Source organism: Stegodyphus dumicola, chromosome X2, assembly GCF_044657685.1.
Source record: "Stegodyphus dumicola isolate Sdum_Otavi_A_Nest chromosome X2, ASM4465768v1".
Taxonomy (NCBI): Eukaryota; Metazoa; Arthropoda; class Arachnida; order Araneae; family Eresidae; genus Stegodyphus; species Stegodyphus dumicola.
This window is the reverse complement of record NC_140781.1, coordinates 84,732,556-84,760,449: the sequence shown is the minus strand read 5'-3', so window position 1 is coordinate 84,760,449 and position 27,894 is coordinate 84,732,556. Positions and strand designations below refer to the sequence as shown.

Here is a 27,894-nt window from a genome sequence, read left to right as displayed (position 1 = left end):
ATATTAATTTATCTTTTAGTCATTTGGAATGTCCGTTTATATTGTTACGCTAGAAGTTACAGTGAGCATTTGAGTGTAAAATAGTAATCAATTCAAGAAAGACAAGCAATTAAAAGAATATTATTAAATGGCTGCAGTTAAAAAAAGAAGCAGTTAAAATTAAACACCTACTGATGTTGAAAATAACTTAGCTCCCGACTGAAAACCCGTATGCTATAAGCCATTCTTATAGCTACAGTAAGGCAAATAATTTTTAAAAAATTAATGTGCACATGCACATTTAAGTTACACATTTTATTATGGTTGTATGCAATGATGGATTTGATGCATTTCAACTATGACTATAGCCACTGGTGTGAAAAGTAAGCTTTTGCATTTATTTATCAATGAAGAAAATGAGCAAATACATTGGTAACTAGCTTACAGAGCACAAAAACAGTCTGATTGTTAATTTTAAAAGCAGTTGTGTAAAACGCATTAAATACTAAAATATTTTTAAATGAATTAAATCTTAACTCTTTTTTTTTTCTTCATGCGTATATTTATAATATATTCTTCAGAATATAAGAAACAGGTGGATCTTTGTATATTTTAGAAATATAAATGCATGGATTTTAAATCAACTGTAGATAGTACTTTTTCATGTTTCACATTAGTAACATGTGCATCTGCCATAAAGCAGTAAAATAAATTTAAAAAAAAAAAAATTCAATTTTGTGAAAATTTAAATTAATTGTGGAAATAGGTCTTAATTCAGAATTATATGCTATCATTTTTTCTTCATGACGTTAGATTGTAAATCATATAAGGTTGTTTGGGGGAAATAGAAGACTTAGGTATTCTTAATGTGACTGTGATGCAAAAATTTAACTAATTAGTCCATATATTTACCATTTTTCAAAGTCTATTAGTAAGCTAGTGTCGCCACCCATAAAAGGCATGTTCCCAAATTGTGGCCGTCTTGCCTTTTTTAAAGAAGTATTAAATTGATTTGGTTATGTCTAGTTCCTTATTTTTCTGTTGTGTAATATACATAAATCTGATTATGAAGTTAACCGGGATTCATCTGTGAACAATGTAATTTCCATTGTGGTCAGTTCAGCTGAGGCAATTTCCTGTGTCTATATAAGTGCAGCAGAAGTGGGTCTTCAGAAAGTCTTTTGTATGAGCAGTCATTTTCCCACAATTGTGGGAGAATTCATTCAGTTATTTCAAAATAGTGAGTTAAAAGTTTAATTATGACATGTAATTTAAAACTAAATAATCAAAGCTTGCATAAAGAATTTAAATGTAATGTTTTGCTTATAAATTTTGAGTCATTACAAAAAAGAGACTGTAACAGATTGCAAAAATTGCACCACTGTATCTAGACAAATGAAGCCGAGATCCCTTTTTCTGTATTTGGAACATCTGCAATTTGCTTTGACTCCATCTTCTTTGAGCAGTCCTTGCACTTTTTTGTCGAAATATGCCATTTGATTACTCATAGGATTGGCTTTTATTTCTGTTCTGTTTTCAATCAAACATGTAAAAAAAAAGGAAAAAAAGCTTTTATTTAATAACCTGCAGGAAATGTGATCCTTTAATGTGGAAGAAGAAAGTGTGCTGTAATTTGTTTGAAGGACAGATGGTGAAAATATATAAGAAGGTGGATACACATATTTGCTTTGAAACATCTGTCAACATTTTAAGGGTGATCCTCAAGTTTATGTGATATTCACTGTTAAAAATGTATGTTTATATTAGAGCATACCAATATTTTACACAATTATGTAGAATCAGTATTTTCTTTATTAAAGTCCAGTAATTTAGTGAAGCATCAGACATCTGAAAATATTCTTTCCACTTTTAGCATACATAACTACTGTTTTTATACATGTATTTTGTCAAATCTGTTCATTAAATTTGTTAAAAATACATGAGAAGGTTACAGAATTAGAACAGTTATTCGTATATGTGAATGTATTCCCTTTGAAGTGTTTTAAAAAACGTAGAAGTTCTGTTAAGTTTTCAGCAGAAGCAAAGCTTTTGTGACATTTTCTGATTGCTAGAAAATAAAACATTGGTTGTTTCTCAGCATACGCCTTGAATTATTCATCCTTACTCATCTTTTTGGCAGATTATGGTCTTTCATTACTTATATATGTCATCTTTGTATATTTTCAACTTCAAGAATAATTATTTATTTTAGCCCAGTTTTTATGAGGTTCCTGTTATCATAAATCATATTGGTTACTAAAAACTATAACTTGATGTTCTTATCTTCATACATGATTTATTGTAGCGTGTAGCTTTTGTAATTTTTGAGTTTTCCATATTCAGTTATTTTTTTTAACTTTTCTTGTCTTTTGTGACTCATTAATGTTGTACTGAAATGCCTCATATCCTTTGCATTTAGATACTTTAGCAACAGCAGGGATGATTTCATTAACAGACAGCCACATAAGGCACAATTTAAGTTATGAGCCACAACAAAATAAATGTGCATTTTACATTGAACTGTTAATATGTTTATGTTGAGTGCCATTTGCACTGATCATTTAGAAAAAAAAAAGTTAGTGTTGGACCTGAATATCAGTGTTAGAACCTGTGAAAATATTAATCTGTGTAGATGGGTCACTTTGTTCAAGGGCATCCCAACATTTCATAGTACATAATTACCCTCATGAATTTCCGAACTAAGATTCACCATTTAGATTTCTTTCAGATTTATCAGTAAATGTGGAGTTACATCTAAGCTGATGAAAATTTGCTTTGCTAAATAGTCTCATTGTTAGCTACTGCATGTTTTAGGCAAGACTTCGAAAATGTCATTAAAACAAAAATATGTTTTGATATCAGTTACTTAAATCTTTTTTCTTGATTAAACGTGCATGTAGTATACTTATGCTTGGAGAACCAGTACACTGAACATTTTTTACTGCTAAAACTGGAACTTAGATACAGATTATTATTTTTCTTTAATTATTGCTGGTGCACCTTAGAATAAGAATATATGCACTTTAAAAATATTAAACAAGTTTTGTTTCATCAACGTACAGTTAATTGGATGCTGCAGTACCAAAAAAAAAAAAAAAAAAAATGCTGATAATTGACTTACTGGATATCCCTCTTATAAAACAGAAAATGAAAATAGATTTTCATTATAGCATAAGAAAGTAGGTACAATTTTTCAACATGTCTAGCTGTAAAATTTGTGTATTTCTCTACTTATGAAATGGTCTTTTTTTTTTTTTTTTTAATCACAAAACAGTTCCTTTTTCAAACTTCCTACAAGAAATCTAAATGTGTGGCATTTGTTCTGGCATTCATTTCAAAACTTACTTGCTAGCATAATAAAGTTATATAAGAATGATGAGCCATTTCTGAGGTACATAAAAATTTAAGAATTTCTTTTTTATCATCTTATCTAAATTTGAATGCAGTTATGTTATAAAGTAGTTATTTTGAGGTAAAAAATAGATCCTATTCATCAAAATTTCACACATCTTTCTCCTATTGTTAGAAAATGCATATAGGATTGTAAGGATTATGTTAATTTTATTAACAGTTAAATTTTGAGTTAAAGTTCCTTTCCTGTCAATTCTTAACTTCAACTTACTATTTCTGGCTAGACCGTAGTTTTAGAATCACGTCTGAATACATAATGAGGAAGAGCGGTATTTAACCATGAAGTTCTTCTGTCTTAGAGAGAGAGATACCATGTATTCTGTCTGCACGCGTCCGCCTTTTTAGGCTACTCTCTCACAAGCTATTATTATGCTCGGCCGTACTTTAGGCCCTTGATAGCTTTTCAGTTTATTAGCATTAAAGGGCCAACTCTGTTAGAATTTTGATAGCTTTGGCTATACCTCTTTAGTTAAGTATTATTCTTAGTCTCTTAAGTTCAAGCTGAAGTGTCAGCTTTATTGTACACTCTAAGACGGAGTTTTGTTAAACCTTATTTGGAGTAATAAAGGGTTAGTTTACCCTTCTATCTTGTTTCCTGTCGTATGAACTCAAGCGATTATCCGCTTATCAGTTCTTAAGATTCTTCACTTCCAACAGTAACTTAGAAATTACAAAGTGAGGAACTCTACATGATAATAGAAAAGGCTTTTAAAAACCTGATTTTGATTAGAAACCTCCTTTGTTGATTGTGTTAATATATCCTTATTTGATACCGGGCAAGCACACTAGAACTGCTTACCAGTGGAAATAGGGTGCTTTCATGGAGGATGTTTTAAGGCTGATTGACTCATTTATATTATATGTGAAGGAAGCTTACTTCACATCACGAATATTGAATAATCAATTCTGTTACTTTCTCAGTATATAGTGATCACTGTCAATAGCACTTAAATCAAGTTACTAAGTTTTATGTGCTATAAATTTATAATACTGCCTTTGGGGGAAAAATTCCAAATGAATTATAGCTATCTAAATCTTAATATGTGAAATATGAATATATAATTAGAGAAACTGTAATTATAAAATCATTGCAATGACAGGCTATTTTCAATTATTTCTTAATGCACTATAATTATTATTTAAGAAATTTTAAAGAACAAATTAAGCATATTGTGATGCAGGTTTTCTAATAAGCTAAGTGGTAAATGAATAACCCCATGCTGTTGGAAATCCGTGTTTAGGTTTAAAAGTTATTTGAATGAAGAAAAGTGAGTACTGAATTCTGAATACTAAATCTTGGTCAGTTACTGACAAAACTGCTAAGACTATGGTAGTGTAATTTGGCTTTTAATTCATGGCAAGAGGAACTTCCCATGTATAAATTAAATACTGCATGCTTTCTGTACAAAATTCTACTCAACGACAGTCTTTCACTTAGGTAGACAGCTGTATTATGTTTTGGTGTATTTGACTGGCCAAATCAAACATAATTTAATCTCGTGTATCTACGTTATGTTTCATCAGATTTCTAGATATCGTGATCAACAATGGCAATAAACGGAGATACATTTCTCTAGGATCTCTATATAGTATTAGCATTTTCCTGTATTTTCTGTTCATAGCTTTGTGCATCTTCTCATAATATAAACCAACTAATGGCTGAATTTCTAAAGCATAAACTAGCAGCTTATCCAGTGATCTATTTCTCAGTGTTGAACATGTTGGCTATGAAAGGCTTTCTTCATATATAATATAAATATGAACTTGTACTCGAACTCTTGCAGTCTAGGAATCCATTCCTCTTGATGGATTTCACTGCTGTACTTTTCTATAATGAAAAAATTCTGTCAAATCTGTGTATCTTGAAAGAATTTTTACATAAACAGTTTCTTGTCAATATTTTTTAGATGAATGTAATTTAGAAGCTAGCAGTGAAAAAAAAATGTTCTTTCTTCTTTATTTGCCCTCAAAACTTTCTATATAAATTCACTTACTCTCGGTTAGGAATTAACATGTGGCCTTATGCCCACTGAATATTTAATAATTCATTGTGTCCGACCTGATTATAAGATAGTTTCCAACAGGAAATCCTGTAGGGTGGTAGACTTTGAGTATTTTGCTGTAAAAACTTATTTTAACCTGACTATGTAATTCAGATTTTAGCCTGGCTATATAATTTTCAAAATGCACTACTTTGCATCATTAATGCTTAATCAATTTTTATTATCCTTGCACATATGTTGTTTATATGGTATTTAAATATAAAACATCAGATATGCATGTAGAAGTTTGTTCTCCATAATGTTTTATTTTCATGCATGGAGTAAAATGATGGAACTTGCTTTATACATTGGTAAAATCTGTTTCTGTTCCTCTAATTAAGTTAATGTGGTCAAATTTGTATTTGAATATATATGTTGAGTTTCTTTTTCAGTGAATTAGACCTGGGAAAACAATTAAGCAGGCAATGTATATTTTGCATGACTTTCCTTGTGTACTTTTTAAGCCTGTATTTGTTTTTATATTTAATTCCAGAATTCTAACAAATTTATAAAGCCTGTGTTCATTTTCTGATAAATTAAAGTTATATATATATATGTGTGTGTGTGTGTGTGTATAAAACTTTATGCTGATTTACACAACTGTTTGTTATTTTACAATAGAAAGTGTTTCGTATTCCTCGCCGAGAGTCACAGAAACCAAAAGTTGAAGGATTTGCTGAGAAAGACAATCATGGTGGCTTAAATGAAATTTGCAAGAACTGTAACATTCCACATGAAGACTTCTGTAAACAGTGTGAACCAAAGCATCATGATGGTAAAAACAGTCTTGTGAATATAAATTTCAGTTGCATGAAATTATCTTTAAAATTTTAAGTTTTCTCCTTTCTAATTCATTACAACAAAATTAATCCAGATGTTTAATGTCTCTATATCTTTTGCTTCTATATGCATGTTAAATAACATTAACTAGATTAGCTATTTATGAAGTAAATCAGATGTGCTTACATTTGATTTGCATCATTGATTTCGTACGCATAGACAATATCATCGCGATGCATTTATATGTATGCTTTTCTGGAATAGCATAATTGTTGATTTTTTAGGAGGAAAAAGTGTAAGATTTCCAGCAATGTTTGAAATAACCTTATACTATTTTATCACATTCCTAAAAATCTTTTAGTTTATATTATAAATGTATGTAAACCATTTACTAATCAAAAATCTTTTTGTCCACCTGCCTAACATCTGCAATTTTTAACTTTATTACTTCATTGTATGTGTAGTAAAAATGTGCCTTTTCAGACATTTGGGATCAGTCACAATAAAGATAAAGGAGCATGATTTGCTCCCATGTTGTTGCCTATGAATATGGCAACCTTAAATAGAAGTTTAAATAAATACATATAACAGAGCTTGGTCTGTCAAAGAATATACATTTCAAGTCTTGAAATAAAAATAAATTTTTTATTGTGTATGGTATCTGATCGAAAATTCTAGTGAATGCTGTGAAAATGTTTAATGTGCCATGGGCAATGATTGCCATGATGATGATCTGCATTCCTACAGATACATGACATTTAAAAAGCTACTCATTACATGCATCTTATATTCCTTTTATATTCTAAAAAAATCTGGAACATTTCTTTGAAAAATGAAGGTCTTTAAAAACTACACATGGCTAAAATATATGGACTGGTTTGTGTTAGGCTGCCATTTACTATAAATAAAGAAGGTTCAAAGTAACTTATAAATCCTTTTTCATTAAATTTTTCTGTGCATACAGAAGAAAATTTTTAGGTGTTTCCAGACTGGGCACAACATGCTGCAAAGGCCTATTAGTAGCACCATGTACGGTGGTGTTGAGGGCATGCCTTCTTTACTGATGAGAGTTCTTTCAGTCTGACAAACATTTCTTGGCACCAGCTGATATATAGAGAGATAGGGACATACTTTTGCCCGCTGATATCAGAGAAGAAAGACAACTGGAATAGTCCTGGCATACTTGCATGGGAAGGCATTATGAATGGGTGGATGTAGCTCCACATTTTCAACAGATGTTACCAGAGGTTGTTACTCTGATAAATTAATTTTCCACCATATGCATCTTTTACGTGATGCCATTGGTCTTGCCTGTTTTTATGGATGATTTTGTGGAATTACAGCCAAAATCAGAAAAGTTGCTTAAATTTTGCACACTAATGTATATTCCTCATACAAAAAACAAAAACAAAAAAATTACATAGAAGAATAAAGAAGTAATACTAAGTAGTCAGCTATTAAAATATGAGTAGTTTGCTTGAGTAAAATTTCTGTATTAACATAATCATGCAAGCAATGTGTAAAATTCAGGAAGGTGCATAGTAATTCAGAATTTAAATAGTTTGGTTTACTTTTTTAGATCCCTTGAATATACTAATATAAATATTTTTTATTAAATATTCTAAAATGCAATTATTTTATTTTAATGTTTTCATTTTTCCTTAAGAAAAGCCTTTTGAGCGCTCGAATGTCTTTACTGAACTATCTATGGATGAAAAACCTCGCAAGTGAGTAATTAACATATTTATATGGCATACTAATCTGAAAACATACTTTATTCTTTAATTTTGAAAGTTCTTTTCTGTGTGACTTTTATAAATGGAAATACTTAATGTTTATTACTAATTATTTTAAAACTTTAACTTTTTTTAATTAGTTCATGCACAAAAGACTGAATTACTTTCATGGCATGAAATAAATAAATGCTATCATTATAGTAAAATGGGTTATGTTCTGTGGCTGTATTAAAACTTTAAAATACTGTCTGAATATGCAATTTTGTTATCAATACTTGAAAATTGAAAAGTAATTACATTTAAGAAAAACTAAAAGACTAAACATTTGATATGCTAGGTATAGAATATGCAAAAAATTATTCTGTCTTCCAGCAGTTCAGCAAAATACCGCTTTAGTACTATTTGCGATAAATCTAAATTTAAAATATTTCGACACTTTTGGAGGCACTCAAGATTCCATATTCAATTTCATTTACTACATGACATATAATGAATAATTAATAATATTAGCAAATTAATTGAAATTTAAGAATACTATGTATAATTTTATTTTATTAATAAGGTTTTTTAGTGTTTCTAAAATGATATAAATTCTAGTTAACACGAGTCATAAAGTTATTCCAACATTAGTCATAACAGAAATATTATTTTTCACTTAGTCACTCAAAATTGGCTATAAATATACTATATTTTGATTAAAACATATTTTGCATCTGTTTAAAAGCATGGATAAAAAATAAGCATGGATCATGTAGTCATAGATTATCAGGATTCTTTTGAATGTATAAGCATGTATTTATATTTATTCATGTTGCTATTATTCCTTTACTAATGGAGAAGCAGAATGGATATATTATTTTTGTCTGCAATTACTATTTTAAATCCTAAGTTCTGAATGCAGTTGGACTGAAATAAATGCTAAGAAATAAAAAAAGAATGTGAATAGGAAATTATTCTTTACCATGTCTAATATGTTGTGAATATATGTTCGGATCTGAATTAAATATATCATTATTGTGTTTTTCCTTTATTTTCATTTTTTAAATTATCAATTGTATCTGAATAATGATTATAAAAATCTTATTTTAGAGTTCTTCTTCCGACTCCGCCTCTATCAATCAAAGAAGAAAGACAATACCCAATCTCACATTTATTAACCAAAGAAGAGAAACGCAAGCAGTTTGCAAAAAAAATCCAGCAGAAAGATCAGAGGGATGCAAAATTACGGAAGCATCTGAAACATCCAAATACTTCTGATGTGAATGGGTTTCCTGATGTTTCATCCTTTGCCTCTGATTCTGTATCTTATTTTAATGCTACAGATGAAAACTATTCTTTTGTAGATCCCTCTTACAAGACCTCTGGAAGTACCATTTCCCCTTATGATCAGTACTATTATAATACGAAATGCTTACAGTCACCTCGACCTGCCCTCTTGCCAACGCCTGGGACTGAATCTACTACTATAAATCCAGGCTCTCTTCCATCCATTCCAGATAATTCTGCTACCATCATGTATACGCCAAATGTTTTGTATCCTCCTCATCATCCTTCTCCTCAGGTATTCACATTCAGAAGTTTTTAAAATATTATGTTTTAAATAATCTTATTGTTTGTCATGTTTAGTTTATTATTTCTGAATTTAAATTTGGTTTTCTGTCTTTGCTAATTACATAAGACTAATCTTAGCTTGTATGTATAAAGCTAATAAAATAAAATGCAAACCAGAAACATGTAAAATTCTAAAATACTTACAGCAGCTGAACGAGATTTTAGTATAGATTTTGGAAAGTTTTGCCTAATGATATGACAGCTTTCATACTGCATGATGACAGGTCTGGTTGCAAAATATACTATAATTTCTGTTCTGGTTTATTGTTACAGATTTTATGTTATTTGCACAGAGGTTTCTAAACCTTTGTTTGCTTTGCAGAGCTAAGATTGCAGAGCTAAACTAAGTAAGAATGTTTGCCCTACCTTATGCTTTGAATTATTTTTAAATCAAGGGAGATAGATTGAAACACCAGTGACTAAATGAATGTAAATATTCAATACTTTATTTCCGGGTTCATTGACTATTAAGCTGGCTCTCAGAATTTTCATGGTTTTTCTATATATGCATAGTGTGACCAAAATTTGTTTTTGCAAAGACTATCATCAAGGTATATGTCTCCTAGAGGCAGCAATATGTGATGTGTTATAAATAGATAAGATATGAATATTTTAATAATAATTTATGAGAAATGGTTGTTGATATTGCTGAAAAATGGCATTACAAATCCATTTGTTTAATTCATTAGCTCACCCTGCCTGAGCATTTGAGAAAGTAAAAATGATGAAGAATTCAGCTTTCTTTGTTTAGATTTTTTATCTGCACTACGCAGTTAAGTTAGAATATTAGAAATATTTGAAAGCACTGTAAGTTCCCACTTTTCAGGTTTTGTAATTGAATTTAATCCTATAGCTTGCCCTGTGTAGGTTTTAATTTAAAGAAGATATAACTCCATGCTATGCATCTCATTAGCTGTGCTTCAGATATGCATTCTTGTGCTTCTGTAATGCATATTATCAAAAATGTTGAGTATTTAGAAAAAAATAATGAAGAATTAGACATTTTCTGTAGCTGTTAAATAGTAAAGAAACAGCTAGCTACACAATTAAATGAAAAAGTACAAAATTTGATCGAAGATGACTCAAAGTTAGTGTCAGGCATTAAAACTTCTGCGGGTTATCTTGATAATAATAATACAGTGTAAAATCAATTGTTATTTTAAGAAGCTCAATGCTCAAAATGTCTATATGAATTTAAATAATGTCTAACATTTCATCTACAGATGTCAAAAGAAACAAACAAAAAAAGTTGATGGTAATGTGAAATTAATCAAAAATTGTATGGAGACTATAATAATTAGATCAGGAGTTCTCAACTGGGAGGGCCAGCCTTTTATTAGCTGTTAAGTATTTAGTTATAGTTTATGAAAAAAAGGTACAGCTTTAATTCAAGTTTTTGTATTTATCAATAGTTTCTAGCTTTTTGTTGTTTAGTTTTTAAAGCAAGTTAAGAAATATCCAAATTTAAATGAATTCAGAATGTGTTTTTGAAGTTTGGAAAAGGATTGAGGAATGATCTTCTTTTTACCAATGGCAAAAAGGATGCATGGGGTTAAAGAGGTTGAGAATCACTGGATTAATGGTTTTTTTTGGAATTCATTCAAAGTTACAATTAATGGTATTGTTACACCTTCAAAAACCAAGAAATGCAATAAATTGTGATACAGTTAAAAAAATGCAAAAACTTTGATACAGTTAACACAATGATTACATAATAAAAGCCTGTCAGAAGTAGATATAAAAATCAGAAAATTATTCCATGTTAATTCCAGTTTTGATGAAAATTGTGCCTAGCAATATCACCTTAAAGTTTCATTGTACAAGTAATGTAAATTCTTCAACCTGTAATTTAAATGAATTTCTAAACTTTTTTAATTTTTTTAAAAGTTATTAATGGAATTCCAAGAGAAAATTAGTTATTTATATTTTCCATGCAAATCAAAGCTGAAATGACAAGTGATTGGAGTTTGTATGACTCAAAAGGCATATCAAATTCAAACATTCTGAAAATTAGTTGACATCCACTGACACCAAAGCTTAAACAAACCGTCACTATGCATGAATTTATTGCAGACGCTATATCAAATCAAAACTGCATTTTTTGTTAGCAGAATCACATCTGGGAATCATGGAATTTTGTTGTTTAATGAAAGAAGAGACATTTTGGTGCAATAGATGCTTTTTTTCTTGTTCCCAGATAGAGAATTTCATAATGCAGACAACAGCAAACCAAATTTTGTAAAATTTGGAAGCCATGTGTGTTAAGTCCAGCTTGACAGTTAAAAATATAGAGGCTGATAAAAATTGTATTTCAGTAATTTTGAGAAATGATGTGCAAATTAAGCAGCAGAATTGAGAAATTGTTTGAGCCATTTCATTTAATGTAAGTAACATAATTTTATAGATTTGCATGATAAAAGTAAAACAGAAAATTAAGAGTAAACAGAAAAGGAGAAAGTGTTTGCCAGACTTCTGCATAGTGGAAATATAAAAAGCTTTTGTACTCACAAGTTAGTGAATAAATTAAACCTCAAAGCCATAAGAAAGGAAAAAAATGACTACTTATAATATAAATTTTCAACAAGGGGGAATTTCATAGTTTCAGGGGTGCATGGGATTAGTATTTTATTTACCTGTTAAGTATTTAGTATTATTTTATGAATATAGAAAACTATTCAAGATTTGGTATTTATTCACATTTTCTACACTTTTTCTTCTTTCATTTCTAAAAAACATTAAAAAAAGAATCTAAATTTTAATAAATATGTAATTTTTTAATTTTGGGATGGGAGAGAAGCGAATGGTCATCTAGCGATGGTTAAAATGGTGCACCGAGGGAAAAAAAAAAAAAAAAAATTAAGCACCCCTGGTCTTTCTTTGGGAAACACCACACACATTCGGTAGAATTACGATGTGGTTAAATTAAAGCTAGAACATAAAGTTCTTCCAATTCTAGAATAAAAGTTGAATTATTAGTAACTGATCAGATAACAGGTGTAAACATTCTTTCCTCTAGATTAGAATAAAACAGGCAAAACAGATGATTAAAAAATTTTATACATGCAGAATTGCAAAGAATCCATTGCCATTTTAATTGAAGCAGATTTTTACAGCATAGTGAGTGATTGGGATACATTAAAGGCAAACAGAAACTTTGTTGCACTGGAAACTATTATTTGCTACTTCATACAAGGATGAAAATGTGATGATAACGTTGGGAACTTTCAGTGTAATTGAAGGGGAAGATTTTTATTTCTGAACATATAATGAAATTTTATGGCTTCAAGAATTCGGAACTTGCTTTTGAGAAAGAAACCTTCAATTAAATTGAAAAATCAAGTCATCAAATATTTGGAATCAAACAATAATATAGGAAAATCCTCGCTACAAAGTTAGATAGCTGTGGAAATATGACACATCAAGTCTAAATGATAATAGGGAAGTTGCAGAACAAAGCCTAAGTTGACTTGGAAAGTGAAAAAAATCTTGATCTATTTTTTGTAGACCAAAACATATAACAAGATGCCTTAAAACAAAATATTATTGAACTGGTTGCAAACAAGCAAATGAAGTATTGTTTATGATGTACCATTGCATGCCCTGGGCTCCATTTCTTTAAATGATTGTGTACATGCTGGGCAAAATTTATACTGAGACATATTTAAAATCTTATTAAGATTCAGATATAATATAATAGCATTAAAACAAGTCTTCTTACAGATTCTCATACATGAAAATGACCAAGACCCAACCAGGTTTTTGTTCTCCTAATTCCTCATTGATAAAACTATTTCTCCTAAGATATATAGTTTTACGATTGTCCTATTTGGAATAAATGTTGGTCTGTTTCTGTTAGCAGCCACCATTAAACATAACTTGAAAATATATAATGAACTTCAAAACAGTTAAACTTCTGAACAAGAATGTAGATAATGTAATTGGAAATCAACAAACAATCAGTGAAGCACTATGACCCTAGAATCAGTCCAGACTTTTAAAGAGGCAAGCTTGCATTTTCAGATGTGGCAGTAACTCAGAACAATAACATAAATTGTGTATAAAAGAAGGCATATTTCAGATGAAAATTCCAAAGATTTTAAAGAAAATTTCCCATTCAGTCTTGAGTATTGTGTGGGATACTGTATATTTCTGAAAATAAGATCATAGTTGAATCCTGAAAAAAGGGCCTTCAAATCCGAGATCATTAAAAGAAAAATAAAGATTAAAAATACCTAAAGATAGAATCCAAGAATCATCTGCATTTGCAGTTTGTGGAGTTGATTTCATTACACCATTTGTATAAAGAATTCTTAAGATACCTGAAAATCATGTATAGTTTTAGTTGCCAGTGCAGTAACCTTAGCTGTACATTTCATCAAATATATCAACAGAGTCCTTTCTACTTGCATTTTGTAGATTTTTGAGCAGAAAAGGAAACTGCAAATTTTCACAACACAAAAACTTTGAAGAGAATAAAGAATCTGACAATTTTTCCAGAATTTTAGGTAATAAATTCTATAATTTTATTGCCAAAAAGAAAAGAATGCAGTGTAAGTTTATAATTAAGCAAACTGCATGCTGAGAAGCATTTTATGAAAGTCTCATCTGGTCCATCAAAGAATGTTTATCTTCTTAACGACCGCGCCCGAGATATCTCAGGAATAGATGGTGTTTCGATTTTCCTTTGAACTAGTTAACTTGGGCGCTGAAAATTTTATGGATATTTAATGGCATCGCTGGTAATACCGCGTGGCAATCAACACTCCGCCATGCACGTTTTCTAAGGTGTGGGAGGGGTCGAAGCGTCTTTTGTGTTTGATTCATCAACACTCTGCCATGCACATATTTTCTTAGCTGTAGGAAAGGTCCAAGCGGGTTTTGTGATTGGTTCCTCCATGATCCTGAGCTGCAGTTGGCAACGTGGCCGCATTATAAATAAACTGTAAAGTTTGTTAGTCAATGCAGTTTGTTAGTCAGTCAGTTTGTCAGCAGTCTGTCAGTTTGTTAGTCAATGCAGATTACCAGATTATCACGCTGTTGCAGACTGTGATGTGCCACTGTGTGTTACACCTTGTTTCAGACTGTACCATACTGGCAACAACATCTATAGATCGTAAAATGTATTTAATTGATCTTTACTTTAGCTCTTATTACCTAGACTTTTATATTACTTTTGGCTAGATTGTGCTTTTTTTTTTTTTTTTTTTTTTTTTGTGTGTGTGTGTGTGTGTGTGTGTGTGAAGCCCGAGTTAACACAGGCAATGTCATTGAACCATAATAAATATCTTGTTTTTCTCCTCGAAAAAAAATTTTTTTTTTCCTGACCTTACAAAGGTACATCTAGTGAGCTATATCTGTAGATAATAAAAATGTTATAAAAACAACTCGAAGTTTTGGGCATAATTTTTAATATAAATTCGGTCATTAAGCAGTTAAGAAAAATTGTTGAGAAAGCATTGTGGACCTTCGAAGAAATGTCCGCACTACTTGTCAAGGAAGAGTCAGTTCTTAACTCATGACCTTTAAGCTATGTTTATAACAAAAATGCTGAACCTAAACTCTTAACTTCAATATATTTCCTAAACTTCAATATATTGGACAAACCAATTTAAAAATATCCACTGACTTTCACAAAAACTCATCCCTAGCAAAACAGGAAGAAAAATACTCAAAAAGAGAAAATGTTATCAAGAAACTGCTGTTGAAACAGTCTTGTGATGGAAGTGGAAAGTGATATTTATTAGACCTTAAAACTGCCCATTCCTTGAAGAATCATAAATTTTAACCATAATTGAAAGTTACATGTTACTTTGGTTGCAGGAGACAATGAGGACAAAATGCTATAAAAGTAATCCAGAATCATAAAAGCCATTATTGGATATGATGGTAATAGTCTGATCATTTGAACTAGAAACTGGCACCAAAACTTTGAAACATACCACCCAATACTTATATCCTCTCGAACTCTGACTTCAGACAGATTTTGAACTCTTAATAATTTTGTTTATATATTTCTTTTTTTCTCAAGTATTAAATTGAATACCTTTAGTTAGTTCAGTTAAATTTAGGAAGTATTTTAACAATATTAATCCATTTTCTTAACCCATAGTTGTAATATTTAACTAATTAATACATTTAATCTATAACCCTTATTTAATTGAAAGTTTTTATTGATTACAATTTTTGTATTTTGTAGAAGAGTTATTTGTGTATATGATTGCGTAATTCAGTTAAATGAATGCTCATCAAAGTTCAGATAGGGAGAAGTATTTGTTGGTACTGCCAAAAGATGCCATTACCAGTCCATCTGTTTGATTTATTAGTGATACCCTGCCTGCATATTTTAGAATGTGAAGATGATGAGTAAAGTTTTTCTTTGTTTAGGTTTTTGATCTGCCATATGCAATTAGGATAGAATATTAGAAATATTTTATGAGGCTATTAAGTTCCCATTTTTAAAGTTTTGTAATTGAATTTAGGCATATAGCATACCTTATGCATACCTGCCAACTTTTACGAAAATGCGTTTGTCTTTACGATTTTACGATCATAATCCATTTTTTACGATTTTTTTTCCTTTTTCTAGTGATTTTTGTCGAAATTTTAGAATTTTTCGCCAATTGCATCGTGTTTTACCGCCAACTACCGATTACTTCGAATCCAGTAACCTGCTGTTTCTCCCAACTCGCCGCTTAATCAGCCAATCCAATGCGCGGAACTTGTTTCTTCCACTCTTTTCTTTGTGGGTGCCAGATTATTTTTTTAGCGTGAATCGTCGCATTCTTTTTTTTTTTTTTTTTTCTTTTTTTTGTGTTTGTTTGCACATGCTACGAATTTTCTTAATACGTCGTTGTTACGAAATGAGTTCAAAAAAACCGTATTCTCAATATTTTCGGCCTGCCTACAAAGCCGAATTTCCAACAATTAAAGAATCCTTCAAAGGAAATAACTATGCATTTTGCAACGTGTGCGTGTGTGACTTCATAATCAGTCACGGTGGAAGACGCGACATTGTGAAGCATGTTAAGTTTAAAAAGCATGATGTTAATGTTTCGGCTTCGACAACGTCAAAGAAAGTGGATGATTTTTTTTCGAATTCGGGTTTTCATCCGCAGAGAACCCGTTGCATTTTTACTCGTCAAGCTCGCGGTTCATCGACGATGAGCCGCGTAAGCGTGATAGTTATTATTTTGTAAATGTGATTTTTAGTGCATGTAAATTCAAGTTAGCAGACAAAACAATATATTAAGCATATGGTAGTAAAAATTCACAGATAATATGCATGTAGATGTAAAACTAACCGGTTAAACATGATATATGGAAATAAATTTGTATTAAATTCAAGTTAGCACAGAAAAGAATATATTAAACATAAGACAATATATAAGCATTTATAATGGAAATAAAAAATATAAATTAGTATTAATGTACTGAAATTACCCGGTTAAACGTGATAAACGAAAAAAATTTGTCTTAAATTCCAGTTAACACGGAAAACAATATATTCCTTACACCAGCAGTGGTTTGCTAATTCTGATGACCATGGTGATGCATCAAACTATTCTGTCATCTTAGATAATCAATCATATTTTTTATTTCAATTTCATCATCTATTTATGTCACACCTGTCATCCTCTGAAAGGTTATTGTTAAAAAAGCATTAACAAGATATTATCTTGTTAAAATTTTACGCCATAAAAATTGATTTATTCTCGTAATTTTAGATGACAATAACCAATAATAAAAATAAAAGCATTACTTAATTACTTAAAATGCACATGCATATTTTTGCGGCCTACGAAAACAAATTATTTTAGGGGTTAAAAACCTCATAGTTCTGCATGCTTACAGCCGTGTTACAAATTAGCATTTACCCCTCCCGCCGTATTTTCTTCCTTTCATCCCGAACCGAGAACCGGCATCTATCTACGAAAATATTTCTATCTATTCGTTTTTAAAAAATTCAGAAAAAATAGTAATAAATAAGAGAAGAATAATATAAATCTGCAAACGCGAACAACGACAGTGATAATTCAACAAAGTGAACGCAAGAGGAATGGTTGCAAACTTCGAACAAGCGAATAGGATAAATCCGCTGGGTTCCCAGGTTGAATTATTATCGCCAAAGTTGGCGATGTTTACATTTACCGGGTTCTCTGTGGAAGTGCTTCCTCAAATTCGGCTACGAATTCGGATGCCGATGTCATTTTGGCAGAGTTATTATTTACACAGTTTGAAGACTTTGCCAGTTCTGGAGAAGATAGACTTGATGTCCTCGTTGGTAGCTTAAAAAGAATAAAAAGAGCTGATGGAACACCAAAATATGATAGACTAGCAAGAGTTTTTTTACGTGCTATTCTCGTAATTCCACACAGTAATGCTGAGTGCGAGAGAGTCTTCAGTGTTGTGAAGAAAAACAAAACTATGTTTTGTTCTTCAATTTCACCAAAAACTCTAGAAAACATTTTAATTGCTAAATGTTATGAGGAAACTAATTGTTATGATAGGAAATTTTCCAAAGAATTTTTGGCTAAAGCCAAAAAATGCACTCTAAATTCATTGCAATAATTTTTTTGTGTAACATTAAGTTTTTGTTTTATGTTTCCTAATAAATTTTTTAGTTACTACTTAATTGAGATTTACTAATATAAGTACAATTTTCTTTTTTCTATTTGTATAAATTGTTATTTTTTTAATATCAAAGCATGATATTAATTCTTCATGTTCTTCTGAATTTTGGAGAAATCTTCTGAATTTTTATCTTTAGAGGTTGGCAGGTATGCTTATGTAAATATATATATAATTATTTAGGTTTTAACGGAAGGAAGAAAAAACATGATATGCATCTCATTCATTGACCCTTGATGTTTTGCTTTGACATTTTAAAACATTTATAATCTTTAGCTGACATGGAAAACAAGCATGCTGATATGAAATTTAAATAAAAGCAAAGTTCAAACTTAGAATGATGTTGGTTTAATAGATATCTTTTTTTTTCTATAAGGCATGCCATTTAAAATTTTTCTTCTTGATATTCTGCATGTTATTTCCAATTCATTCTTCTGTAAACCATGTTCTTAAATGTGAGTTTTCCTCTGCCATGTCAGTAACAGATTTGTTGGTGATTATAACTACCATCATTTTAGACACACTGCATTTGATGTTTGGGAAAGTAACTTACAATTTTTGCATCATTAGTTTTACTGGCATGTTTTTTTTTTTTTTTAATCACTGATTATGGTCTTCCAGAACTGTTGCTCCTTCAAGGTTAATTTAGCATATTTCGTGTTGAATCTTTCATCTCGAAATTTACCCATCAGTAGCCATGAATGTATAATTACCTGCAATAAAATTTTAATTTAATTGCTTTTACTGCCAACTCTTGTGGTTTTTCATCAGATCTCTTAGTCTCCCAGTGGATCACCAAATCTTCTGGTTTTTAATTTTTAGCCATATTAGGGAAAATGTTTCGCAGCAATAAATGAAATTTATTGAATTAATTAAACTTAGGCCAATTCAGGGCAAACTACATTTCTCCACTCTACTGATTTTCAAAATAATTTTTCATTATTAATTTTATTTCATTCAAATTGTATATTTGTATTACATTTTATGAGCTTATTTAATTTTTCTTATTGGATTTCATGAGTTGCTTAATCTGCATTTGTAGATTTTTATATGAAGAATCAAGCATTGCTTAATCAGGTTACATTTGTATTTAATTTTATTTTATTTCAATGTATGTTACATTACTAAGTTTATTTACACAAATACTATATACAGTAATTATTAATTTTTATTTTCATTGTGTTTAAAAGTACTTTGTTAGGTAAAAAGTTTCTCTTTACTTAAGCAAAATTTTCTTCATGTAAAAGTGTAAGGAAATTTAAAAATTAAATTACCCAAAAAGCATAAAATTTAGAATAACTAATTAAATACAAATATATTTTACATCAGAATTGTGCTACAAATAGTTCAGTAACAAGAATCTTGCATTATAACTGAATTAAAGTTAGTTTGGAATTGCTTTGAAATAGTGACCCCACACCCTACCCATTTCTCCCGGATTTCTCGCAAAAATCTCCTAGTTTTTAAGATTTCAAGGTTAGGAGCTGTGCTTCTGTTTTCAGAATGGTGCATTAACTTTTAGATTCCCATCTTTGTGCAGACTGCTTAAGTAAGCAATATGTAAGTACAAACATTAGTTTTCATCCTTTGAAAGCTTATTTCCATTACTACAGCTTTGCCATAAATAAATGTTTTATCTTTTTTTTTTTTTCATCCAGCAAACCCAGGTTAAATATATACTGGCCTTTACTATAGTTTGTTACTTTAGAACAGGCACATCAAGACCACTCCTTCCTCCTGGTTTACCCATAATCATATTATTGATTGTTGCAGAAAATGACTAAGTTCTTAATTTGCTAAAACCCCCCTAATCACCTGTGTGGTGAGGGTAAGACATGATTATGATGGCCATAAATGAAAGACAAGTCATTATGATCGTGAAGTGCACATTTTGTAGTAAAGGACTGTTTGCAGAAAGTGTACTATATGTGGAAGAAATAAAATGTAGTCAAAGGAATACAGAATTATAAATCTACACACAGTAAATCTTTATCTGGGGCATGCAGTTAAAGGATTACTGAAAGATAAAAGGTAGATCTGAATCATTGGCTGATGAGTAAATCATGAAAAGCAATTTATTGTAATAAAAAAAGTACAGAGTTATGAACAAAAATTTTATTCTATGTGGTATGAAATTTGCGTCTGCTCTGAATTCTCAATACAGATATGTATTGTTTGAAACCTAAACTAGACACAAAGATTTTAAGAAACCTGAGCCACAAAATAATGAAACTATCAGGCATAATTGTATCCACAACATATCTAAGTCTGCAGTATATTGGACAAATGATCACAGGCCTTTTACCGTATAATTTGAAGTACTTAAATTAATAAGCTTATTTTTATGTACATAGATATAATTTCTATGTTTTGCAGGTACCATATTTAGGAGGAGTTCCTCCACCTATTCCTCAGCAGCCACAAAATGTTGCTTTATTTGGTCCACAGACTACTACCCTACCTCCTGTTTCTAATCTGATTGGAACTGGAAGCGTGACTTCACCATCAGTAGTGTCCCCTACAGCTAGAGCTATGGGTACAGAAACAGCTGCATCTAATAATATGAGTTCTAATTTATATAATGATGTACAAAATTCTAGTTGCATTTCTGCTCACACGGTGATTTCAGCATCTCCCGTCACACATGGATATGCTTCAAATCAGAGTGGTCAGAAAACCATGTACTGTTCTCCATATGCAGGAACATCAGCTGTAGAACAGGTGAAATAAGAGGTTTTTTTTTTTTTTTTTTTTTTTTTTAATTCTAACAGTTTTAGCTTTTTTGTTCTATGTAGTTGTTAATATGTAGTATTATACAAAGGAATTCTATCAAGATTATTTTCTACATTTCTTGTGGCTGTTTTCATAGAATTTCTGTATATTTTCATTTTGCAAACATTGTCAGTAGCAAAATGTACATAAAACTAAAAAGTAAACATTTTAATTTTCTCTGAGTTGCTCATGATGTTGCGATCTGATTTATAAAAATTAAAAATATTAATATTGTATGCTCATGCCTTTTTTAATATGCAATAATTTGCTTGTATGGCAAAGAGAATTTTTTACCTATTGATGAGCTAGTTCCAGACATTTAGAATGTACACAAATTTCTCATTTATGATTTTGTAGCATAAAAATTTTTAGGCATTTTAGATGCCAAAGTTGTCAAAACTGTTCCTGTCATTAAATGATGCCTAAATAGTGTAAAATGTTTTCTTGTCAAGGAGAAAGATACCTGCAGTTTTCAAACAAGAAAAAAAAAATGACGTCCAAGAAAACTCGCTAAAGTTGTTAGATTTTCTTAATTAATTACTTCTGGAGACATTGAAAAATTGTGCAAATCAGTGCAGGTAATTTGGTAGTTTTGAGAGAAGATACACATCTGTAGATCTACTGTTTGAAAGATTTTTTTAAAGTTCATTATTTGTTAATTGTGCTGTTCAACTGTGCGGGGTGTTTGCTTTTAAACTGACACTACTCAGAGCCATCTGTAGCTTGGTCTATCATCTGAAATGCCACAAAATTTGGTAGGGGACTGGTGATGTATAATAAGATAAATAACAATGTGATTGCTTTTTTGTGTACATGCAACACCTTGAGACAAACATTTTACTTCGATGTGCAGCAGGTGAGACTTAGGCGACTTCTCATATTCTTCAAACATTTAGTATATGGATTCTGCTTTTAAGTAGTCAAATTCTGTACAGTTTATTATTTTCACTATCACTTTCATTAATGTTATGCAACTTTATTAGTTGCATAACTTACCAGTTATGCAACTAATAAAGAAATTCAATTCACCATAACCTCATAGAAGAATGTTATTATTGCTCTGAACTTCCACTATGAAGTGAGTCCAAATGAAACAGCCACACATATTGGTATATCGGGTTAAGTTTCAAGAAGCTTCAAGCAGATTCCAAGAATTCTTGAAGGATCAAGAAGCTTCTCAAATGTGCAGTACTACATAAGTGAAGCATTATGTGGTATAGGAGACACAAAATTTCATACGGGAAATTTGCACCCAACAGTTTCATTCAGTTTTTGTTTACTTTATTTTCGAGAGTGGCTGAACTTATAAGTTATCTTGTAAAGATATACAGTCAAAAGTCGTTAATCCGGACACCCATAATCCAGAATGATCTATAATCCGGACCTCAAAGCTACAAACTTTCTGCGCATGCGCATATGCGTGTACGCATGCACATAACAAGTTTACGCATGCGCGGTTAATATATAACGGACGGTATAAGCTAAGCTAAAATTATCTATTTCAGTTCATGTTGCAGATTGCGTTGTTCCTTAATCTTCGAATTGGATCCAGCTTATTACTTTTTGCAGACTGTTAGAGCAGTTTTATAAAAGTAAGTTGGAACTTTCAATTATGTCAAATAGAATTTCCGATGCTGGATTTACAAACGGAAAGCTTGTTTCGATGTCCATCAAACAAAAAGTGGAATTGCTGCAAAAAATGGATAAAGGCTCCTTTGTTTCTCTAACCATTCCAAAATCTGTTTATCAATTTCACGCTGCTCTGCGTGAGGGGGGGGACCATTGTGGTGTGCAATGAACGGGAAGTTGATTATTATGTCTGCATGCTATCATGCCAGATTTAAACTGATGATATATAATTCAGAAAAATCGATAATCCTGAATCGCTGAAGTCCCGACGAGTCTGGATTAAAGATTTTTGACTGCATATATATTATTTCATGAGACATTTATTATCATTAAAAACATGTAAAGTTTTAGAGAATCATAATATATCTAGTTTAATTCTGTACTTTAAAAAAATCATATTCAATTTTATTATCCCCCCCCCCCTTTTTTTTTTTTTTTTTTTTTTTTTGTCTTGTAATGAAAGAAGATGCAAAATTTGTGTTTGTCGGGGGGGGAATCAAACCAGTTTCATTTTTGGCAAGATTTGCTGTCAAAAACAACAGTGATCTCTTGATGCTACTTTCAGACATTGATTTCTTACAAAACCGCTTTTGCAACACTTCTACCTAAATTAGAACCATCAAAGCTTATTTTAAATATTTGTATTCTTTAAATAATTTCTGTATGCAAGAGGATAGGATTTTATGATATATGTTGCAAAAGAGGTAATATTTGAATTCAATAATCAAAGTTCTTTTTCAGATATCTGCATCACAATCATATACAGTATCAGAAAATACAAATGGGGAAACAACACTGAAATCTTCTCCGGTTAAACTTCCTGTAAACTGGAAAACTGCTACTGACTCTGAAGGAAATATATATTATTACCATATCATTACGAGGTATTGCTAAATTAATTTATATATATATATATTAATTTTAAAATAAACTTCAAATTTTCTAAAAGTATTCTTAAAGCTGCATTAATATCAGAAATTCAGCTGTTGCATTCTTATGACAGACCTTGTTAACATTTTATCATATTTTATTTATGTTGTTTTAATCTAGACCATACTTTTTTATGTGATAGATTTTACTATTTAGTTCAGAGTTTACATTATCCTTAGTGGATATCACTTCTTTTCCCCTGTATTATAAAATTTCAGGAAGATTTGTTTTGAAATAAATTATGTTCTGTGTAAAATACTTTTATAAACCAGGGAGTTTGTATAAAACAAATTTGGTGCATTTAAGTAATTATTTATCTGTGAAGGACAATTAGTATGGTAGAACTAAGTACTGCTCTTAGATGATTCAATTTAGGTTTTTCAATTTGTCAGATTATATTTTGAGTAATGAATAATGAACATCAAGTTTATTTGAAATGATTAATGCATGTGAAGAAAAGTGCATGTGCCCAGCATTTTCTTTTTGAAGGAATTCTTTAAAACGTTTTTCTGTTCTTGTAAACAGTTAAGAACTTAATAAAAAATATATATATTTAGTATATCCTATAGATACTTTTCTTTAAATTAGTTACAAAGAGTAAATTATTGAAAATATATTACAGGACTTTTAGTACCTCTCCTTGAGGTAAACCCTGTTTTGTTTGTCTGTAACCTGAAGCATTTTGACTATATTTAACACTTATTAATTGCTGGTCAAGAAAACTTTTAATCCATTTATATAAGTTGCAAGAAATGCCATAGGAAAGCAGCCTTTTAAGCAATTCAATTCTCTAAATTTTATCAAAAGCATTTTTGAAATCTGTGAGTATAGTACCTTGCTTTTTCTGAAAGCCACCCTTAATCTCTTGAGATAAGCAGACTATTTGTTCATCATTACATCTATGTCTTCAAAAAGCCATCTGCCGTTCAGAAGTTGCATCAATTTTTGTCCAGCACAAACAGCAGCTGTTAGCAACCAGTCTCTAAGTTAATTTACATGTAATGTTTGTAAGACACATCGGGTGGTAACTGACCAAATTCTCTAAATATTTGTTAGGTTTGAGAATTGGTATTATCATAGCCTTTCTCCAGGCTCGTGGAAACCATTTTTCCATGTTTGGTTTATAAACATCAGTAATACAAGTTTTGTTGAATCTCCAAGGTTAGTAAGGCATTCAGTTAAGATCCCATTAGTGTCTGCACTCTTACCCTTCACTAAAGTTCCAAGGCCCTTTTTCAGCTCCTTGCTACTGAAATCGAGGCTTCCTATAAAGAGAACCAAATTCAACAATACTGGTAAAAAGTATTTTATGTCCAGCACCACCTAGACTATCGATTAGATCCTGCTGTGTTCTATCCGCCAAAGCCAGATGGGCCAGGAGCAAATCAGAATGAGATACGCTTTACTGGAAAAACTGGAAATTTTAAGAAACTCCACAATGAAATTGGTAGGATTTGAATCAATAAGATTTTCAACAATGCTACGTACTCCATTTTTTGTCGAATATCCCCAGCTAGTTGAGTGGGCATAGAAATCTGCAAGGATGAGTTATTTATTCTCCTAGTCCTTTCAAATAATTCTTTCAAAATTATTTTTGATATTTGAAGGGTTGTACGAGAAAATTTGTAATTGAATTTCTTGTCTTCATATGTTTATTTTCCACAAATGTCAATAATCCTCAGTAATTATAATTATTAGTGAGGGCTACTTAAAGGTGATAAGCACTGTAACAAATGTTGCATTACCCAGAGTGCACCACTTGGAACCCTGCTACATTGTACCCAAATTTCAAATAAACGGGAAGAATTAAAATAATAAAGAACAGCAAAAACTGTTACAAAATTTAACGCTTGTGTTGAGCAGGCATGAAATTTTTTCGCGGAATTCCGCTTTTTTGAATATCACCCGGGCTGTTTCTGAGATCGATGCAGAACCATTGAGAAATCCGACCGACAAGTGGGGGGGGTAAACGGAGGACATGCTCTCTCTCTCTCTTTGTAAAAAAATTTTTACATCATGCTAGAGATCGTGAAATGTGTTGTTTCACATCAAGGTGAAGTAGGTGGGGCTTATGTGGAAAGACAACTAGATGTGTATGAATATCGAATTGAAGAAGAGCAAGCAACCATCAAATAAGAGCTGACTTCAATAATTTCAGCGATCGGTGCTGGTGCCATCTGTCAGACATACGGATACACTACTGATGTTATCCAGAGCATGTGCGAGTTTTAGCGTGTGTAAAGTGGCTGTAATTCAAAGCGTAGATCATTATGTTATTTCTTTTTTGTTTGTTGCTGTAAGTTTTTCAGTATGAATATCTTAAATCTGAATCATGAGCACAAAGCTCGGCATATAGATAATGAAGAAAAAAACAAGTTCAGATTTGTGTGGCTGAGAAACATCATAAAAATTCATGTGAATGGACAATAAATGGAAGTGCTCATTGGCAGTTGCATTCAGAAAGTGGATATCAGTGGAAAAGTGAAGTGTGCATTGTGTTCTGATCTAATATATTATGGAAAAAGGGGATATGTTGCTATTAGCAGCCATATCAAAAGCAAAAAACATTGTGGGAGAGATGTAGTGAAAAGAGATAATTACAGGATGCTATCATCGTATTCATCTTTGACAGACACAAACGTAAGCATGCAGGAGAGAAAAATAGAAAAAAAAAAAAATTAGCAGCTCCAAGTACAGTAGAAACCCAGAAATCCACAATGCTTGGGACCAGAGGTTGTGCGGATTTTAGGATTTTCGGATTTCAGAACAGAAAATATAATATTCAGACTCAAAGTGCAAAATAAATAAGGCTTATTAGATACCTTTAATTAAATTATTATATACATTAATACAATAATTAATTATATGCATTAAATTATTATTACATAAATAAACTGATTATATTATATTGTTAATTTACATTAGGCTCCTCTATTTTTAAATCAGCATGAATCTGCTTCCCCTTTTCTCTCAGGAGTAGACCTGAAATAGGTACCCCATCACTCTGCCGCTGCCGGAACCACTTGTACAAGACAGCATCAAGGTTTGCAGATTTCACCTCATGTGAAGATTTCAGGTTTCGGATTCTGGTGTTAAAATCACTGTTGCTGTAAAATTTCAACAGCTTTTCTTTATTGTTCCGTATATCATACACAGTCCCTGTGGCAATTCCATACGATTCTGCTATAAACTGAGCAGTAGCACCTGCCTCCTAAAGATGGAGGCAGGTGCTAGAATTTCCACTTTTTTCATTACCATCAATGTAATGTGTTTACGTTTTCCAACATTGCAAGCAGTAAAATCATGAGTGCATTTCTTATCTGTCATTGTATTAAAAAGGGCTGAAATTTAAAATATACTTAATATATCCATAAAATATCTGGATTAAAAAAAACGACATTACTAAACAATCTCATGAAATAACAAAGCTCAGAAAGTACGACAACGTGAAGCGTGAACTTGAAAGAAGAGTTGAGTTAATTGTCTGATTTTTTACCTCGATGCAGATTGGAGGGAAAAGTGCTTATCATGATGTCAATAATTTGGTATTTTCGTTATGACTCATTATGACGTTATTATCCAGTAAGTATTTTTTCTTCGATATTTCATACTCCATACTGCGGTTTCCGGAGCCTATAAACTAAATGTTTATATTTTGAGAGGCAACGCAGATTTTAGGAGTTTGCGGATTTTCGGCATTTGACTGTATTTCAATTTGTGATCGAGTTTCCAGCTTAGAGGGTCAACTGCTTAGAGTTATGGCTGAAAATAATTTGCCTTATACTGTAGCACCTGTGATAATTGATTTGGCCAAAGCAATGGCATCTTATAAGAAGGCACTATCACAGCAGTCAATGGCTCGCACTACTGCTTCATATAAAATGAGATTAGGCCTCTCAAAAACATTTTTCAATAAAACTGTGAACAATTTTAAAAAGTTTAAACTTTCATTAAATATTGATGAAGCTACGAGTAGTAATCGAATGAGATTTTTTTGCATATTAGCCAGCTACTTTTCTACAGAACACAATAAAGTAATGGTTGAGCATATAATATTTGTTAATGTTTTTAATGTGTCTGCTGAACAACTATTTAAAAAAAAAAAAATGTGTCTCTTTTTGACAAAAATCAGCTGCCATTTGAGAATCTCATGTCTGTTTTGATGGATTCTTGCAATATAATGAGAGGATCAAAGTCTGGATTAGAGGTGAGACTTCGTAATGAGAAGGCTCCTCATTTGTTAGATATTGATGGAGATTCTTGCCATCATATACATAATGCATCCAAGGTATTTTCTAAACCATTTGGTGGGTAGATAGAAGATTACCTGCAAGATATATATAATGAGTTTAACTGGTCTGTTGATTTAAAAGAAA

At 31.1% G+C, this 27,894-nt stretch overlaps 1 protein-coding gene across 7 annotated transcripts in view; it reads left to right on the top strand.

Annotated features, from left to right (window-relative positions):
• LOC118179348 (histone-lysine N-methyltransferase SETD2-like) overlaps positions 1-27,894 on the top strand; it is a 205,043-nt gene that overhangs the window by 145,073 nt on the left and 32,076 nt on the right. For all 7 annotated transcript variants that reach the window (XM_035348531.2, XM_085808858.1, XM_035348536.2 and 4 more), the window contains 5 exons: positions 6,054-6,207; positions 7,879-7,939; positions 9,038-9,509; positions 20,564-20,908; positions 23,330-23,472. In XM_035348531.2, coding sequence (XP_035204422.1) covers positions 6,054-6,207; positions 7,879-7,939; positions 9,038-9,509; positions 20,564-20,908; positions 23,330-23,472 — 1,175 coding nt within the window. The remainder of the gene's footprint in view (positions 1-6,053; positions 6,208-7,878; positions 7,940-9,037; positions 9,510-20,563; positions 20,909-23,329; positions 23,473-27,894) is intronic.